Consider the following 20,294-nt stretch of genomic DNA (forward strand, 5'->3'; position numbering starts at 1 on the left):
TAACGAAATTAAACAGGAGAACATAGGAAGAGTTCGAAGTTAAGCTTCGAATTTCGTAGCAGAAGCGAAGTACTTGTAGTTTACACTTAAATTCGCGTATAAATTGTATCTTTTAAGTGTAAAGATCTGCATCATATTTGCACTTACTTTGCGATACAAGTTAAACTAAAGAGGAAACGTGGTGACAATTTACATAGTTTAACCAGCATATAAATACTCTTATAGACTCCTAGAACGGACTGTTTACTTTATCTATTAGATAAACTGCGCAGTGTCTCTGTAAACAGAGTCATAGGAAATCAATTGACAGTTTCTCGCGAAACGAATGTTCGTTTGAATCGATAATTTAATAATAACATAAGTAGGTAAGACTCGAAAAGGAATTGTTGCTCTTTGAAATTAAATGTTAATAGAAAAAGTCATAATTTTCCAGAGGATATTATTAAACGTCCGCGTTCTATTAATAGTTTTGTTATGAAAGCCTTGAGGCCGTATTTTGGTTACATAAGTCTTTCTACATTACCATGTGGTTTTGTAATATTTACAATCACTGTAAGATATCCAATAGATATCATGCAAGGTTTTTTCTTGGATCCACTAATAAATAAATCAGACTGATAAGGCCAAAGGTGGAAGCGAGCTTCACCCGGAATCTTCAACCACAGAGGAAGTTAGAAATAAGTTAAAATAATCTTACCTCCACAACAATGCTTTTAATTTAATATTGTGGTTATGGCGACAGACTTAGGGAATTAGAATCATCATTTATTTTCTTTAAATCTGGCACGTCAAGACATAGAGCAAGCTGTACTAACCACTTATAATGTTTTAATTGAACCTGTACCAGTAACTAGTTTTCGATTAATAGCTAGTTATAAAAATAATTGAAGATAAATATGTCGTCCGCAACCACGAGAGCATTGCGTTACATACATATTATTGCAATGAAAACGTTCAGACATGATTGGCCGTTTAGTATAAGTACCGATCATCGGGCGAGTAAAGTATACCGTGTTATATAAGTCATGTTGCAACTTCAACTAGCCTAGCACTGGTTTCGAAGGGCGGAATGTGTAGTAGGAAAACGTCTCTATCATATATATATACACACGCTAGATTTATAACAAACCATTTATCCTAGTAAAGTTACCTATTTTTACCATGAATTAGGGGGTTATAGAGTCGCATCGAGGAGGAACTGATTCACAAAATACAGGTGATCTTAGAGAAACAATATACTTACATTCATTTCTTTCCCAACTTAACCATATTAGTTATTTCCGCACAAATTAAATGAGTGTCAGTCTCTTTATTGTAATAGGTTTAAGAAATAGTTACCAGCAACTTCAGTTAATATAAAAATTGCGTGCGCATGAACACGCAATGTACGAGTATCTCTAGTATTTGATTATGATAGGAAAGATTTTCAGGACAGGAAATCTGGTCCAGTTATCATAGCTGTTTTCAAATTGCTAGACAAATACAGGTTAATTGCAGAGAATTATCTTCGATTATTGTGTTAGTAGTTTAGTACAGTCAACAGCACTTGATACTACTTATTTACGTTGTAAAATAGCACCTATTGGAAGTAAATAAGATGCCTCAGTGTAGAGATAGATATGCTTTCGTCTGTACATACGAGTTTTATTTACTTATCTCCAAAATTTTATGAATTTTAAAGGCTCTTTGAGAGTTTCATTTTTGATCCAATTCTCACACTCAGATTGAAGAATATTTCATTACTACAAAACTATAATACCCTCTTAGAACCTCAAAAGATGTTGTGTATCACAGTAGGCAACCGGCAATCATCTCGCGTCTCGTCACAACAATTTAATAATACACTTAGTGGTTTCAAACAGGTACATGAAAATGCACTTTTCTTTTAAAACGGCGTATTTACTAACAGAGATGCGAACTCGATGACGTCTCGGCTAATATTTGTGGCGGACATTTGATATTTGATGCTAAATATTTAAAAAGGATATCGATGGAGACTGCAATGCCATGGAAAATGTTCATCAATGTTTTTTCAATGACATGTTTAGAGTGCAGTGTTCTTAGTGCGAGTTTGCATTGTACGTCGTCGCTTGCGAGCGCGTCAACAAAATCTGTCTACATTTCATGCTATTTTTCAACCGAGTTCAAAAAAGGAGGAGGTTCTCAATTCGAACAAATTTTTTTTGGCGTATAGGTAATATTTCAAGGGTGGTCCCATTTAAATTTAATAATAGAAAAAACAACCCCCNCACACATCTCAAAAGATGAAGTCACTCTTCCGTAACTAAAAAAACTGTATATAATTGGTTAAGTAACTAACTTTCCCCTGGCTTATTTATATTATTATCTTAGTTTATTGCGATTTCTTTTACCTCAGCGGATTATAATTAATTTAACTAACAAGATTAATTGCCAGTTCGCTGCTAAGTACCTATGTAATGGTGAATCTATTTTCTATTGTATTTTCAACAAACAAACAACAAACCTACTGCAGTATAAGTTGAGTAAGCCTACGCGCAGACCATCGATTTTTCGTCGGCCGATAGTTTAGTCGGGCAGTTGATCAGTATGGGCATGTATGGAAGTGCGCACATTACACCGATTTGATTTGGCCGATTCTTCATACAAATTAAAATCGGGCCCAACTATCGGCCAACTAAAAATCGTCCACGTGTCGTGGCTCCAGAATGCACGAGTTGTTAAAGATGTTGATAACTAATAATAAAGATCTAAGTACTCATAAAAACAAACATAAAGCAAAATCAATGAGTAAATTGCAATAAAAAGCTTTACCATATAAAGTTATAGTTTATTACATACGAGTATAATATTTTATATTATACTCGTATGTAATAAACTATAACTTAATACTATACGGGTATGAATATAAATATATATGGCATCTAACAAACCATAATGCATGCTCTGCTTAGTCCTTTCTTATGAATGCCTACGTTATACAAGATAACTACCTTCCAAGTTTCAGGTGCGTTGATCCGTCAGTCAGTCAGTCGTTCAGGACAAAGCATTTTATATGTAGTTTACACCGCGCCTCTAGTCCCAAACTAAGCAAAGCTTGTACTATGGGTACTAGACAACGGATAACATATGTATAGTAGTTAATGGATGTAAAAATCGTTACTTAGCTGTACTTACAAAAAAGATGTACATGTTTTTGTAGCAAATGCAATAATCAAATCGGCACTAACAACCCACTTTAATCCTCCTACGTCATTTAACATCAGTGGCGTACAAATGATTAACCTAAGCACGGAGTTGAGGCAATGACAAAAAGTGTATGTGTCGTTACAAGCACTTTATTTTGAGTGTTATTTTGTAAGGCAATGTTGTACTTAGGAGCTAAGCCTATGTAACTTTCATGGCAGAACGGGACTATTCCCACCTCTCGTTGCAACTCCTGTGTAGCCAGGATCTACAGCTTGACCTCCAATAAAAACCCGACCAGTGAGGGTCAAGTTTGTAACGTGGAACAGTTAAACTGTCATTGGACCCGCAACGAAATTAAACAGGAGAACATAGGAAGAGTTCGAAGTTAAGCTTCGAATTTCGTAGCAGAAGCGAAGTACTTGTAGTTTCCATTTAAACTCACGTACAAATTGTATCTTTTAAGTGTAAAGATCTGCATTATATTTTGCACTTACTTTGCTAGATACAAGTTAACTTAAAGAGGAAACGTGGTGACAATTTACATAGTTTAACCAGCATATAAATACTCTTATAGACTCCTAGAACCGACTGTTTACTTTATCTATTAGATAAACTGCGCAGTGTCTCTGTAAACAGAGTCATAGGAAATCAATTGACAGTGTCTCGCGAAATGAATGTTCGTTTGAATCGATAATTTAATAATAACATAAGTAGGTAAGACTCAAAAAGGAATTGTTGCTCTTTGAAATTAAATGTTAATAGGATATAGTAATAACTTTCCAGAGGATATTATTAAACGTCCGCGTTCTATTAATAGTTTTGTTATGAAAGCCTTGAGGCCGTATTTATTTTGGTTACATAAGTCTTTCTACACTTAATATACTACCATTACTATGAGGTTTTGTAATCTTTACAATTATTGTAGGATACCAATAGATATCTTTGTTTTCTTGGATCCACTGTAGCTCTACCGTGAGTTTACGTTACAGATTCGCTAGAGAGTGCGGTTCCTTACAAAAACTAAAAATTGGTACTATGAGCTATAACCAAACTGCTACCTATGTGGATACTGGTAGATTTTTCTTTAACCTCAATATGGAAGCTCCTGGCCTGCATTTGACCAAATGGAAAATGATGATAAGGCCAAACGTGGAAGCTTCACCCGGAATCTTCAACCACAGAGGAAGTTAGAAATAAGATGGCTATCTTACCTCTAACTGCCGAAACACAGCAATGCTTTTAACATTGTGGTTATGGCGACAGACTTAGGGAATCAGAATCATCATTTATTTGCTTTAAATGTGGTATTAAAGATGGATACATGGATCAAGACTTAGCGCAAGCCCTACCACTAACCACTATAATGTTTTAATTGAACCTGTACCAGTAACTAGTTTTCGATTAATAACTAGTTATAAAAATAATTGAAGATAAATATGTCGTCCGCAACCACGAGAGCATTGCGTTACATACATATTATTGCAATGAAAACGTTTAGACATGATTGGCCGTTTAGTATAAGTACCGATCATCGGGCGAGTAAAGTATACCGTGTTATATAAGTCATGTTGCAACTTCTACTAGCCTAGCACTAGTTTCAAAGGGCGGAATGTGTAGTAGGAAAACGTCTCTATCATATACATATACACACGCTAGATTTATAATAAACCATTTATCCTAGTAAAGTTACCTATTTTTACCATGAATTAGGGGGTTATAGAGTCGCATCGAGGAAGGAACTGATTCACAAAATACAGGTGATCTTAGAGAAACAAGATACTTACATTCATTTCTTTCCCAACTTAACCATATTAGTTATATCCGCACAAATTATATGAGTGTCAGTTTGTTTATTGTAATAAATAGCTTTAAGAAATACCTAGTTATATCAGCAACTTCAGTTAATATAAAAATTGTATGCGCATGAACACTCAATGTACGAGTATCTCTAGCATTTGATTATGATAGGAAATATTTTCCGGACAGGAAATCTGGTCCAGTTATCATAGCTGTTTTCAAATTGCTAGACAAATACAGGTCAATTGCAGAGAATTATCTTCGATTATTGTGTTAGTACAGTCAACAGCACATCATGCTACTCATTTATGTAGTAAAATAGCACGTATTAAAAGTGAATAAGATGCCACAGTGTAGAGATTGATATGTTGTCGTACATACGAGTATTATTTACATTCCCTCCAAAATTTTATGAATTTTAAAGGCTTTTTGAGAGCTTTACATTTTTGATCCAATTCTCACACTCAGATTGAAGAATATTTCATTACTACAATACTGTAATATCCTCTCAGAACCTCAAAAGATGTTGTGTATCACAGTAGGCAACCGGCAATCATCTCGTGTCTCGTCACAACAATTTAATAATACACTTAGTGGTTTCAAACAGGTACATGAAAATGCACTTTTCTTTTAAAACGGCGTATTTACTAACAGAGATGCGAACTCGATGAGGTCTCTGCTAATATTTGTGCCGGACATTTGATATTTGATCCTAAATATTTACAAAGGATATCGATGGAGACAATGCAATGCCATGTAAAATGTTCATCAATGTTTTTTCAATGACATGTTTAGAGTGCAGTGTGATTAATGCGAGTTTGCATTGTACGTCGTCGCTTGCGAGCGCGTCAAAAAAATCTGTCTACATTTCATGTAAGTTTTTTACACAGTCGCTAAGTAGCGATGACGTTTGGTGTAAACTCGCTCTAAGCACACTGATCGCCCGTCGCAGTTGCAAAATCGCTAGCGGTACCTACTTATTTTTAGCTGTACTCGCCTCTCGTTTTCTCAGGCTTGTTCTGGCTAAGCAACTAATTATATCATAATCATCACATTTATTTGGTCTTCGCTACAGGAACATGACCCTCTCTAATTTACCAGAGGCAAGCAGGATTTGGTCTACACTCCTCTCTCTGGTTAGATGAGTCGATGAAACAAGCACTTGTCCACTATGGGACTGTCCGAAACAAGAACGTGCAGGATGTGCCAAGAGGCAGATGAAACGCCACTACACATGCTCACGGACTGCGGACCTCTGATGCGCAAGCGGAGCTTACACCTGGGCAAACACATCCTAAGCCCACAAGATGTAAAACATATCGCCCCCCAAAAGATACTGCACTTCCTAATGGATGCAGGACTCGGAGGCGAACTGTAAGGAAAACAGCGGCGATCACAATAGATCGATAACGGTCGCAGTGATACTAGGACTTTATTGAACTAGAATAGCCGCTCAACACAAATAAAAAAAATAAAAAAATAGATGAGTCGAGGAGCCTTATGTTCGCCCTATTATGACATCGAAGGGTGATAGAGCGTGCTATATTCGGAGTTTTCTAGAAAGCCACATAGCACGCAGAATTGTCCTGGTCGTTGTGGAAAGCCTTTAGTAGTTGGACAATTTTTGTGCAAGTGTGGTTGTGTTCCTAGTCGNCCCCAGTCGATGAAGCACATGATGTCGTGCCCTGCTTGCCCAAACAATTGCGCGCAGGAAGATTTAATGAATGCTACTGACAACGCCACTTTTGTAGCGGAGTTTTGGGCTGACGCTGTATAGGTTTGTTGTCGTTATGACAAAAAGAAGGTCATTTTTCTGAAATGATTACGATATCCACAGGAAGAGTGGGGTTTGTTTCTATCGTACTGTAAGAACTAAACATTATAGCAATCTAATCATACATCAATGTTCAAACACAACTGGGTAGATCACGTTCCGCTCGCTACTTACTGTGTAGGTCGACGACACGCGCGCGCGCACATCCAAGCCGCATTTCATTCGAACTGGCTCATAATTGGTGCGAGGAATGGATTTAGCTAATAATTGGCACGTGACTTTGATTGCTCTTTCAAGCTGTGTATTGACGGTGACGGTAATTAGAACCATCTGGGCTTTTTGGCGTTTATATCATAGGTCTAGCTCACATTGACATATTGTGATGCGACAAAACATATAAGTCTGAAGGAGATCTGAAGTCTCGCTGACGTTTGACGCTACAAAACCCGTGCGTGCCGCTCCCATTCCTCAAGCACTAGCTGACCTAACTGGATTTTCTTAAAGGCTAAGTACATAATAAACTTACTTTTGTCACGTGTCATCCGCTTTGCACTGGAGCGAAGTCGATCCTTAACTTCGAATTCCTACCATGTTCTTCTGATTAATTTCGTTGCGAGTCAAATGACGGTTTAACTTTCCCCCGGGACAAACGTGACCTTCACTGGTTGGGTTTTATTGGCGGTTAAGCTGTAAATCCTGTCTACATCACAGGAGTTGCAGTGAGAAGAAGAGGTGGGAATAGTCCCGTAACCAAGTTAGATGCAGGTCGCTGCCAAGTGGTCAATTTGGAAATCATTGTTCGTCCTGTGGCTGAAATGATGATAAATAAGGACGTACTTGAGAACGCCTAATATAGGTACCTAACTGTATATTCTGAGGAAGAGGAAAACTCTTTGTTTTATAAAGACTGCAATAATTTTACGGAAGTAACAATAGAAAAACAAGACCATCCGGTCCCATGGTTATAGGGTCTGAGTCACCATGATTCACTTCGGAGTGATGTTTTAATATTTCCTAGATTTGCATGGAAAATATTTTCGCGAAATGCTTCTTGCATTGAAAGTGCGTGCGTATTTGCGTAAAGAGTTCTCAAGTGACAACGACGGACCACTTGGTGGGCCGATGATCTGGTGAAGCTCGCCGGTAGTATCTGGATGCTGGTAGTGCAGAACCAGTCGTGGTGGAACTGCAGGAAATCTTTGGGATAGGCCTTTGTGCAGCAGTTGACGTCTTTTGGTTGAAATAAAGCTTCGTGCGAATGAAATCATTGCAATACGTAAGAGCTTTATAAAAGCTAATTGCAAGAAATAATTACTGTTGTCTATATAAGCCCTAACAGTTTCGGTCTCTTTTAGATAATAAAGATCATCTGCTATGGATTATTACATACATGACTCACGGAAAAACGTGGAGCGCGTCTCAGTGAGCGAGCCGAAACAAAAATAAGAATTTAGATAAAAAACGTTACGATACAAACAGTTATTGTTTTAAAATTCAAATCTCTCTGTTTACTTGCCGCACTCAGGTTTCACTTTCGAGAACTGTTAATTACAAGTTTATATATGTGTGTGTATTTGTGTAATCCAAAGAGATGAGCCAGCCCCATTTTGAATTTATGTAACGTAGGTAATCAAAAGTATGACCACTCACCACTGCCATACTTTCCGTGACACTTCACGGACCCATTTATTGAAGCAATGGACTGCCTAATATTTTTGTGTAATTTCGATTTAGTTATTAATGTAATTTTGAGTCTTTTTTACATCTCATAGGTACAGTTAGGTGTCTGAAACTCAAATCAAAACTATAGTTTAGTGGGCTTTTATCTAACTACTCAGACATAACATAATACATACTTTACTTTAAATACGATCTACCTACAATCATTGGTTTATAAACCCACCTTAAAATTATTATATTCTAGAACCAAATACCAATTCCAAACCATACAACATCTGAATTAAAAAAATCCAATCTAATGACAGTGTTTGGTCCCCGGGCTGTGGCGTAGGTCAGTAGTTGCTTCTCCAGTTCTTACCAATTTCACTTTTAAATTGTTCTTTAAATTGCCCATCGAGGCGTTGCGTGTAACCATACTTGGTACGAATGTTCATTGAAATCCTTGGGCCATTATTTCAACATTGAAGCCGGTTTTTGGCCTAAGCTACCAGATAATTACCTTGTGTACGGTTAAATTTATTTTTGACTCTACCATGGTAGGTGTTCTTTCATTCTCTTATGATTTTTTTATTTCTTAGAATTCAGACTCCTATTTGAGTAGCTTTACCATGAGTCTACATTAAACATTATTGCTAAATTAGTTCTTGAAATTAACCGCTAGGGGCGCTGTACAGTCTGTCATACATTTTATGTCATTTTACGCAGTTGCTAGCGAGCACACTGGAGCACACATGGTAAGCAATAGTAAGCACACTGTACTAATTTGATCCTTTTCTTCTCGTACTGTGGAAGTGAGGTCAGCCCTCTACATCAGACATTATGTACCGTCATAGGTGTCTGACATAATTGACGTGGGAGTGCTGAGAAGAATCAGCGAAAAAACGCAGTCACTTCTTTGTCAGTAGATTAGGTATTGAGGTATAATACCTAATTGTGTTTTATTAGTTAGGAAGTTTCAATCTGAGTATATGTACATTATACTTAGTTAAAACGTAGTGGAATGAGGGCTATCGTTTTAGCGCTCACCAGTTAGCGCCACTGTAGAATAAGGTCCTGTCACTTGCTAGTAGCGAAGACAGTGGCACCAACTGGTGAGCGCTAAAGTGGTAGGAGGACTATCGCATTTGCACTCATCAAGATGGCGCCACTGTAGAGTAAGGTCCTGTCAATCGCCAGGGATGCCAACTGTTAAGTATAAAAGCGATAGCCCTCATTGGAAGGCGAAGCAAACAAGCTCGTCGTGTTTAAACACTATGTCATCGATAAATATCTAATAATTACCTAGTTCTGTTATTTTGCCAAATAAAATCTGCCAGCAGATTTTATCCGCATAGCAACTGTTATAATATAGCTATAGTAATGAAGCCAGTGAAAGTGGACACGTAACAATACATCCGAGCTGGGTGCGTTACAACATTTACATCATACAGATGAATGCGAGTCACTGTGATGAGCTTGAGATGATGATTTTGATCAGCTCTCTCTTCAATGATGAATTTTATCCATAGTCATTTGAATTGACACCATTATAGAGTTAAGAAACTAACTATGCTTGCTTAAGTGAAGCAGAAAATCCAACGCATAGCGTTGAATAGAGCTCTGCGATTGGTTTGTATGTCACCCTGTTTGTCCACGCGCACTGTGAGACCTTGTAGTAATGTTTGTAAATACGGGCGTTAGATTTCATAATATGTAAATACGTTAAGGGCTTAAGGTCATAGCAGACTTATCAACTCGGAAAGGGATCAACACCGTATCGCCTTTCGTGAGCTGTCATCGCCTTTAGAGCGCTGTCATCCGCGAGGTGACGCGTTTACATTACGGTGCGGATAAGTGTGCGTTGTAGCATGGAGTTTCATACAAAGAATAGTAACCGCCTCGAGTTGATACGGTGACCATCCCTTTCCGGGTTGATTAGTGTGCTACGTCCTTTATTCGTGATAAACTACGGGCAGCATATCATTAGTTTATCTATCAGATTAACTAAATTGTATAGCGTTATACGTCAGATAAATATCTGTGGGTATCTTTATCACAAACCGGTGAAACTGGCTGTAACTTGAGTTTTCTTACTGCTGAAGCAGGTTTTTCTAGACACCATCAGGTCCAAAGCAGAGGTCTAAACAAGTGGTTTGACAGTTGACAATCGATGAAGTTTTAAGTATTTGGCACACTGGATGATCCGCGATCTGCTGTCAACAACATTGTCGATCAGGGTAATCGGTCAGCAGTCTACGAAAACAATCTGACAGCGAGCGTGACAAGGCATTCTGTCAGCGGTGCTGTTTACGTTTTCACGATTAGATCGCATCGATACAAAATGTAAGACCCACAAACTTGTTCATATATGATTCACTTCGACCTGACCGTAGAACAGATCCAGTGTGGCAAATCCTTTAATATCGTAGAATCGTTCATTTGTCATCCCATTCATTGTTCATAACAAATGACGGTCTGTCAACGTGTGTCCCACTTGTCGGCTCTACTTTGAAAATAAATGGAGTCATTGCGGTTTTCCTGAGAATATCAGGTCAATGACACTAGTTTAAGTTTGCATGAGACATCACAAAGGCGTGGAAGGAAAATAAATAGTTTTAACTAAAGATTACTTTAAAGTACCTAGTAGTCTAGTATCTAAATGTAAATCTTTCTCAACAATATTTTTGGTATAAGGTATTAGGGACATCCTTTTTATTATGCATAACAAGGTAGGTATTTGACAACAATTGCACCTGGTGTTAAGTGGGATCTACCTGCTATTTGTATCCTTATATCCTTGTATCATGGTAATAAATTAATATTACTAATATTGTTGTGGGTAAATAGATGGATAAAAGCACAAACGTATTTACTATCAATGGCTTACAAATATATTTGATTTAAGCCTGCTTGTAGAAGTTGACCTAAACTTTTAACGCTGCCGCGCTGGTCAGACGCGTTAGGTAGACCTGATGTCCACGCGTTTTTCCTTTAGTAGCCTCTTACGACATCCAAAAGAAGAGTGGGAGTGGGTGGTCTTACACTGAGAGATACAATAAATAATAATACATCCAAAATATTAATCCTTGTATTTAATCCACGTTTTCTTCCACAGTGGCGGACAACAACGGCGCGTATCCTTCGCAGTGGCTCTCATGCACGACCCGGAGCTCCTGATCTTGGATGAGCCCACTGTTGGTGTGGATCCACTGCTGAGACAGTCCATCTGGATGCACCTGGTCCGCATAACCAGCTCCGGAGACAAGACTGTCATCATCACCACGCATTATATCGAAGAGGCGCGGCAAGCGCATAGCGTAAGTCCTAGATAACTATAGTTCAACAGTTGCAAGACCCTGGGCTACTAATTTTGGATGAGCCCACTGTGGATCCACTGCTGAGGCAGTTCATCTGGATGCTCTTGGTCCGCATCACCAGCTCCTGAGACAAGACCCATTATATTGAAGAGGTGTGGCAAGCGCACAGCGTAAGTTCTAGATTTTAGTTTAGATGGCTATAGCTCAACAGCTGCATGACCCTGGACAACTAATCCTGGATGAGCCCACTGTTGGTGTGGATCCACTGCTGAGGCAGTCCATCTGGATGCACTTGGTCCTCATCACCAGCTCCAAGACGGATTATATTGAAGAGGCGCGGCAAGCGCATAGCGTAAGTTCTAGATTTTAGTTCAGATGATAGTCCAATAGTTGCAAGACCCTGGGCTACTAATCCTGGATGAGCCTACTGTTGGTGTGGATCCACTGCTGAGGCAGACCAACTGGATGCACCTGGTCTGTATCACCAGCTCCTGAGACAAAACTGTCATCATCACCACGCATTATATTGAGGAGGCGCGGCAAGCGCACAGCGTAAGTAGTCCTGGCATCTAGTACAGATAACGAAGTTTCAACTTACTCTAAGCCTGTGCGCAGACCAGTACTTTTAGTTGTCCAATAGTTGAATCGGGCTGTTGATCAGTACGAACATGTATCGGCCGATTCTTCATACAAATTAGAATAGGGCCCAACTATCGGCCAACTAAAAGTCAGTGGGCAGTGCGCCTAGGCGGCTAATAGCAAATCCACATGATATTCTGCAGATTTTGTGATCTAGGTATGCGAGCAAAGACGTACGCGGAAAGCTAAGTTTGGACAATTTGCAAGATCCCGCCAGAACTGGAAAGACACATCCAAAATCGTGTAATCCAAAACAAAAGCTGTTTAGGAAAACGTATTACAAAACTTAGACATATTTATTACACAGGTGGGACTAGTAAAACAGAAAAAAAAAATGTTTACCTACCTAAAGCCAATCAGGATTTCGAACCAATGAAGTAAATTACAAAGCAGCTGTAATATTTGTGTGAGTTCGACAAACTTTGAGAGGTCGTATTTAAATACAAAGCTAGTGTTAATCAATCTTGCGAGACATCTTCTCAGAACCGGCCTACCTTTATAGCATTCGCTATCAAATTATTAGGTACACGTGACGAATATCGCAATTATGGTCCAAGGGCCAGCGGTCGCGTCTCTAACAGCATCTAGAATGACTTGGGAAAGTGTTTAAATATAGTTAAATCAGTAAAGTAGGCCAATTACAAGTTGTTTAAAAAATTTACGAGTCAATTTTTCATCGGTGACGGTTAAAGTAGTTATGTATTTAGGTTAAACTATTGTTGCTAAGAAACTTTTGTAGTTTGAATTTGAAAATATCTTTAATTCTTATATCCACTGTTTTTTTATTTTTAAAAAATCTTTGAAAAGTAGTTTTCTTTGTTACCATACAAAACCATGGCGTAGTTTCAATAATCTTTTAGCAAATGCTGTTTCTAATTTATCAAAGCCAACGACATAAACTGTCTGCCCATCTTGTCCATTACTACTACGTATACAGTCACAAAACTTCAAGGGACCCTGTCCTCTAGTCTACAAACGTGATTTGAACCACGAGGTGGCATGAGACTAACCGCATTCCACCTCTATGGCGGTGTAGCTCGTTAAAACCATAATGTGACACTAATAAAATGGACCTGCCGTAAGGAAGCAAGTTATTATGTCTATGGTTTAGCAAGACATAGTTTAGGTTTTAACACTATAAAGTAAGTCTATACTTTTCTAGAAAAGTTTTGCTTTTGCTAGAAATGTGAAAATGGAATTCCTTTGTTCAAGTTTGTGATTCACTCAAAAATATAGATCGCAATAGCTAAATGATTAAAATGCTTTAAAACATCTAGTTGTCCTCTAAGTACTGATTCACGAATTTCGCATTAAGTTTCTGAAAAACCACAAAGCATTGTGAACTACATTGAATAACCTTGGATTTGACTAAAATTACATTACAAATACATACCTACAGGAGCTACAGCGGTGAGAGCGAGAGAACTTATCCTAAGTTTAGTAGATATTCGCAGTTTTAATCTGAGTAAATTGATTGCATCTGAAATGAGAGTAAAAGTAACCGACACACTTAAGTGTTTCTATCGATAAGAGATCGTAGAACTGATGGTGCTAGAAGCAAAAGTTCTTGAGCTGTGACCACAGACATAACAACGCAATGGGTAGCGAACTAGGTAGTTGTTTATTGGCGGTCAAGCTGTAGATCCTGGCTGCACAGGAGTTGCAGCCGTGGGAACGAGAGGTCGGAATAGTCCCGTATCAAATGAATGATTCCGTACTGTTCGCATATTTGTAAGATTTTCTGTACCTTTCAGATCGGCCTGATGAGAAGCGGTCGCCTTCTGGCCGAGGAGTCGCCGCAGGCTCTCCTCACCAAGTACAGCTGCATATCGCTAGAAGACGTCTTCCTAAAGCTGTCTAGAAAACAAGGTAAGGTACCTATAGTTAAAGATAGGTCTAGATCTAAAGTCAGACAAAGCTGAAAATTTAGTTTTATCAGTAAGTTATTAAAAGTTTTTAGCGATAAAAGTCGCTTCTAATTCCTAATTCTAATTTCCGCCTTAGGCAGTTCGATTTTTTCAAGTTGTTTATTTATAATTTAGTTTTTTCAGTATCGAGTAAATCGCCTGCCTGTTAGGTTTTTAATTGAAAAGCTTTATTGATGATTCAGATTCAGATTAACTAATTTCTAGATTTAGAAAGATCTGTTTTTTATTGTCTAACACCTTTATTAGATTTCTATTTTACCTTTAAAAGCGCGAAAAATGTGCCATAAACGCTTGAATTCAGCTTTGGTAATACAATTAGGTAGTCCAGGTAATCCTGCTCTGCCATGAGTGCTTATAACTTCTGCAACTCTCTATCTATACTAATACTAGCTGACCCGGCGAACTTCGTACCGCCTTAGCGTAGAGATTTTCTTAATATTTTTTTCCGTAAGAACCATCCTTGGACTTCCACAAACATTTAAAAAAAAGAATTATCGAAATCGGTTCAGCCGTTCACACGTGATGCCGTGACAACGCGAAACGGGTTTCATTTTTATATATATAGATTATAAATGCGAAAGTAAATCTGTCTGTCTGTCTTTCTGTTTTACTTTCACGCCTAAACCACTGAACCGATTTTGATGAAATTTGGCATAGAGATAGTTTGAGTCCCGGGAAAGGACATAGAATAGTTTTTATCCCGGTTTTTGAAACAGGGACGCGCGCGATAAAGTTTTTCTGTCACATACAAAATAAGTGGCTCTCTTTCTTTGTACGCCTAGAAATCAAGCACAGAGACAGGTCAGTAAGTAAAGTAGTTTAACCACTAGATCACCGTAAATTGGCCTCGTACTCGTATAAACGGATAATAATAAACAACGCTTGCAAAATTCAGTCGTAAACCCGACGCAGGCAGACCGGTCGACGTTTCGCAAGATATTAAAACGCGTATCACGTAAGAGGTTAAGATAGCTGCCGAGTTGACACGGACGTTTAAAGTTTTTTCCATTTTATATCTTAGCCTATTTTATATTTTACGTATTCTAAGGCGTGCAGTCCCATTAGACAGTGCCTAGCTATTGTTAGTTTTAGCACAGAATATATTTACTAGTACCTAACTGAACTACCTATACTTACTTGGTTTTAGTTACAAAAAAGATTTTTTATCGCTGAAAATCAACACCAAATTTTGAATTTCAATCACAACGAAGTTAGATACAGAGATCTAAAGTACCTAATATTGACGTGAATAACAATAGAACTACGAGTATTGTCATCTATACCTACCTACCTACTACTTATTAGAATTTTTTCAACTTAGCATGGCCAGAGTTCAAATGTTCTTGTTAAACATCAATTGTGGTTCTTATTGTACCTATAGATAATTTTCATGTAAAATAAACGGTCTTATGTTAAAACGAACGAATTATTACAGAACAGAATACTTTGATCATGCGCAGAAGATCACTCCTAACTTACATAACCACAAAGGTGTCACGAAAAATTATCGCGGAGTTATTCCAAAGTTATAAACATAGTATCATTTGTTTGCCGACGGAAACTGATTTCCCTTAGATGCTAGACTGTTTTAATAAGCGGGCAACAATGAAACCAGTCTTTCGCAAGGAACCCCATCCGTCATCCTTGGCCACAACATCCTATGTTTACTATGTTCTTCGATGCATTTCGATCGTCACGACGAGTTAATTCAATTTTCTTTAACTCTGTTTACAAACAATAGACTAAGAGCTAGTAAACGCCAGAAGTAGAATTACAGTCTAAGGAATACCGCATAAAGGCGCGTTATATCATTAAAGCTGATTTTTGTATTAATTTTGGAAATAAATAGAAGTTATTTCTTCACCAGCCAGATATAGTTTTGACCGTCCCAAACCCTTGCCAGAAAATCATTTAGGGTAGCTGCCAAAGCCACGATGACCCAAACTTCATAATGCACCAACGTTCTTACCTATCTTAGGAGCATACGCTGAAAAACTTTCAGCTTTTATCATCATCATCATCATCATCATCATCTCAGCCATAGGACGTCCACTGCTGAACATAGGCCTCCCCCAATGCTTTCCATGTTGCCCGGTTGGTAGCGGCCTGCGTCCAGCGCCTTCCTGCTACCTTTATGATGTCGTCGGTCCACCTTTTACCCACGTCTCACGCTGCGTTTTCCGGTACGCGGCCTCCACTCCAGAACCTTGCTGCCCCATCGGCCGTCAGTTCTGCTTACTATGTGCCCTGCCCATTGCCACTTCAGCTTGCTAATCCGTCGGGCTATGTCAGCGACTTTAGTCTTTAGTTCGTTTACTCGTTCGTTCAGCTTTTATACAATAACGTAAATCTGGCGTTCACTAGCTCTTAGTCTAAACAGTATTATTTGCGACCTTATTGCATCAGAATAAAGGAGACTATGTTGCTAATACTGTAACATTCTGTTGACCTTGCTTTGTTTGTTTAAGATCATCATCTGAGTCGGTGGACAGTGGTGCCGACGTGTGCAAACAACTAGATTGTTGCTAAAACCAAAATAGGAAAATCTAAGAATACTTAGCTAAACAATTTGAAACCTTTGTTTAGTAGAACCGTATTAAAAACAGCTCAAAATTCTTACATGGTTGGTTCCAGCCTTGCCAATATTTTCATTTCATCTGAATAGATCTTATTTGGCATCATCCGAAATAGCCTAATAGCTGGCTTGTCCTTGAGACAACCTACCCGAAAAGGCATATCTCTACCATAATGGTTTTTCTATCTGTTATCTTTATTTAGCTGTCACCCGTTTTGCACCTCAGGAATGACGATCATTAGCCTTTAAACTCCTCCTATTTCTTTCTGATTGAGTTCGTTTTTGGTTCAATGACAGCTTAACTTTCCTGTGAGGCCAACTTAGCCATTGGGTTGTATTTTTATGGCAGTCAAACTGTAACTGTAGAGATAGGAGTTGCTCGCGGGACAAACTTGACCTTTACCGATTGGGTTTCAAGCTGTAGATCCTGGCTGCACAGGAGTTGTATGAATGAGAGATAGGAATAGTCCCGTACACAGGAGTTGCAGTGCAGACATTTTAATTCCAGTTTTGACGAAAATATCAAGTATTCTAAGATTCCAAAATCATCAAAGCCACAATAATTTCAGTGGAAAATATGACTGATCTTAGCAGTAAGAAGAATAATCATTTGGAAATTACAAAGTGAGCTCTAAATGACCTTTAATAAACAATTAGAATCTTCATAATGAGACAGATTGCATTTTTATTGTTCAGTTTTATTGTAGTACGCAATTAGCGCTGATTTAAAGCAATCAGCATCTGCTATAAATATACAAAGAAAATCGATTTTAACTAAGAAAAATGATTGAACAAGCGATACTTGACACGCATATTTTTTTCAACAAGTGTTGTCTACCCACTGACTTTATTATCCAGATTTTAACTGTACTTACTTTTTTACATTGTACCTATATTATTTTAAAATCTCTACTTTCTATAGCATTAACTTTCCCCCGAGACAAAATTGACCTTCAATGGTTGGATTTTTATTGACTACACAGGAGTTGCAGCGGTGGGAATGAGAGGTGGGAATAGTTCCGTTTCTGTAGCGTGTTAATAAGCCAATAAAATAAGATTTCCGAAGCTGAAATTGCTGAAAATAACTTAGTTTTCAAAGCAAAGTTCTTGGTGGCTGATAAGGTTAAAAATGAAACCTTTATCGTACAAGCTTTTCTCTTTTTAATGATGCTCAAGTTTAGTAATTAACTATGTCGTTAGATTGTTTACTTTTCCTTTCCATACGAGTATAATGAAACTAGAATCCAGAGTAAATACTTGGTGAGCACGGAGCGTGTCGTGTCCGTGATGCATATCGTATTTCCAGTACTCGTACTTTCAGCCTCATAATTTGCAGTGAGACAGGTGTTTTAGGGCCAAATGATTATACTTCTTGCCGATTGGACGATGAAACAAGTTTGATGTTTTGGTGCGCAAACAACGTATTTAAACTTAATGATAACATAATTTTTGCATGTTCATTCGGCAATTAGACAGAGATCAAACCTAAATATACCTACGAGTAATTTAGTTTTTATTATAATAATTCAACTATGGCAAAAATATAAGTGCATTCCTTGTTAACACCTGGATGGACCAAGACAGTCGACTTCATAAAGTGAGCAGGAACAACTGGGCCAATTTAAATGATTTTGGTTTTAGAAGCTTTACTATACGGTGTGAAAATAATAATATGGACGAAATAGATAAATTAAGATGATACGACGTTCACCTGGTCATCTGTTTAACTATAACTATTATCTCGTTGTTCCCAGGTCAAACCAACCCAGTAGTGGAACTGAACGTGTCGGGCGGAGCCCTAGGGCTGAACAAGCTGTCCAAGCGGGAAGAGGCGCCTTACGCGGCCGAGGATGCGCAAGTGGTCGGGTTGAACTTCCAAGCCATCAACCAGAGCAAAGAGGTGCTGATCGTGGAGAATGGCGTCGGTTCTAATGGCGACGTAAGTTGACGGCTTTAAAATCCTCTACTATTTAATTATCCCCTGTGATCTACAATTTGATAGGTATCCTAGGGCAGGGTTTCCCATTTTTTTTTGTCAAGGAACCTTAGTTGATTATTCTCTTCCTAGCGGAACCCCCGTACTACTCCGCCCGCACGCCCTGCCCCTCCCTTGTGCGTAAACAAGTCGGTGCGTGCGAACAACGTCGGTCACGAAACGTGAGATAATATTTTTTACGGAACCCTTGCGGCCTTTCCACGGAACCCCAGGGTTCCGCGGACCACCTTTCGGGAACCGCTGTCCTAGGGTATTAGAAATATTACCGCTCTCTAAGATCCTGACAGAATAAATAAACAGATATAGATAGGTATAATTGTAGTCTCATAGTAGACCCTTGTAGGACCCCATCATACCACAGTTAAAAAATGTACCTTTAAGTTTTGTGAATATTCAGCCTCAATATTTAAATTGTAGTTTTCAACGAACTAAGAAAAATCTAGCCTTACAAACAAACATCGACTTAATCTATAATGGAAATTGTCATTTCATCATTCTCATTTGCCTTTAATTGTTTTATTCCAGCTCCCTGGGAAAGTTACGGAAGCTGTTACCAACGAATGCAAGGACTGTACCGACTGCTTCAACGTAAGTTTTTTAGCATGATTTTCACCAAATTGATATTAGATTAGATTACTTTTAAAACTGAGAGAGACGAAAAAAGGGTTATTTATTAACAAGTAAGCTTCTTACCACGACTGTAGTAACAGCCGAGCCCGAAATGTCATCAGTGAAGTACTAGTAGGATGACTATACTACCGTTTTTACTCACGAATTGTCAACCACAGAAAGGATCTAACTCAAATTGCCGAAACAAAACTATGCTCTTGACATTGTGGTAATAGCGACAGACTTAAATGAAATTAACCCTAGATGAAGCTAACCAAGTTTACTTGGCAACAGAAGCAGTTTTTTTTATCCACAACGAGGAAGCTCTTGGCCTGTATCTTACCTGATGGTAAGTGACGATCAGGCCGAAGGTGGAAGTGAGCTTCACCCGGAATCCTCAACCACGGAGGAACTGGCTATCTTACCTCTAACTGCCGGAACACAACAATGCTGTTAACATTGTTGTTATGGCGACAGACTTGGTGAAACTTAGCAGTTAAACGTTAAAGTCCTTTGATCTCAGTTTTAAATCCATCCCAACTAATATTATAAATGCGAAAGTAACTCTGTCTGTCTGTCTGTCTGCCTGTCTGTCTGTTACGCTTTCCCGCTTAAACCCCGCAACCGATTTTGATGAAATTTGGCATAGAGATAGTTTGAGTCTTGGGAAAGAACATAGGATAGTTTTTATCCCGGTTTTTGAAACAGGGACGCGCGCGATAAAGTTTTTCTGTGACAGACAAAAATCCACACGGGCGAAGCCGCGGGCGGAAAGCTAGTATCGTATAATTTTGTTACAGTTTTCTTTCTTCAATGTCTAAGCTACTTTTTG

At 38.5% G+C, this 20,294-nt stretch overlaps 1 protein-coding gene across 5 annotated transcripts in view; it reads left to right on the forward strand.

The window, feature by feature from the left end:
• Positions 1–20,294, forward strand: part of snu (ABC-type transporter snustorr) — a 152,262-nt gene that overhangs the window by 121,558 nt on the left and 10,410 nt on the right. For all 5 annotated transcript variants that reach the window (XM_028323186.1, XM_028323185.1, XM_028323187.1 and 2 more), the window contains 4 exons: positions 11,514–11,715; positions 14,109–14,223; positions 18,612–18,796; positions 19,379–19,441. In XM_028323186.1, coding sequence (XP_028178987.1) covers positions 11,514–11,715; positions 14,109–14,223; positions 18,612–18,796; positions 19,379–19,441 — 565 coding nt within the window. The remainder of the gene's footprint in view (positions 1–11,513; positions 11,716–14,108; positions 14,224–18,611; positions 18,797–19,378; positions 19,442–20,294) is intronic.

Source organism: Ostrinia furnacalis, unplaced genomic scaffold (genome assembly GCF_004193835.3).
Source record: "Ostrinia furnacalis isolate ACB-3 unplaced genomic scaffold, ASM419383v2 OfSCF0620, whole genome shotgun sequence".
In the NCBI taxonomy this organism is placed as follows: domain Eukaryota; kingdom Metazoa; phylum Arthropoda; class Insecta; order Lepidoptera; family Crambidae; genus Ostrinia; species Ostrinia furnacalis.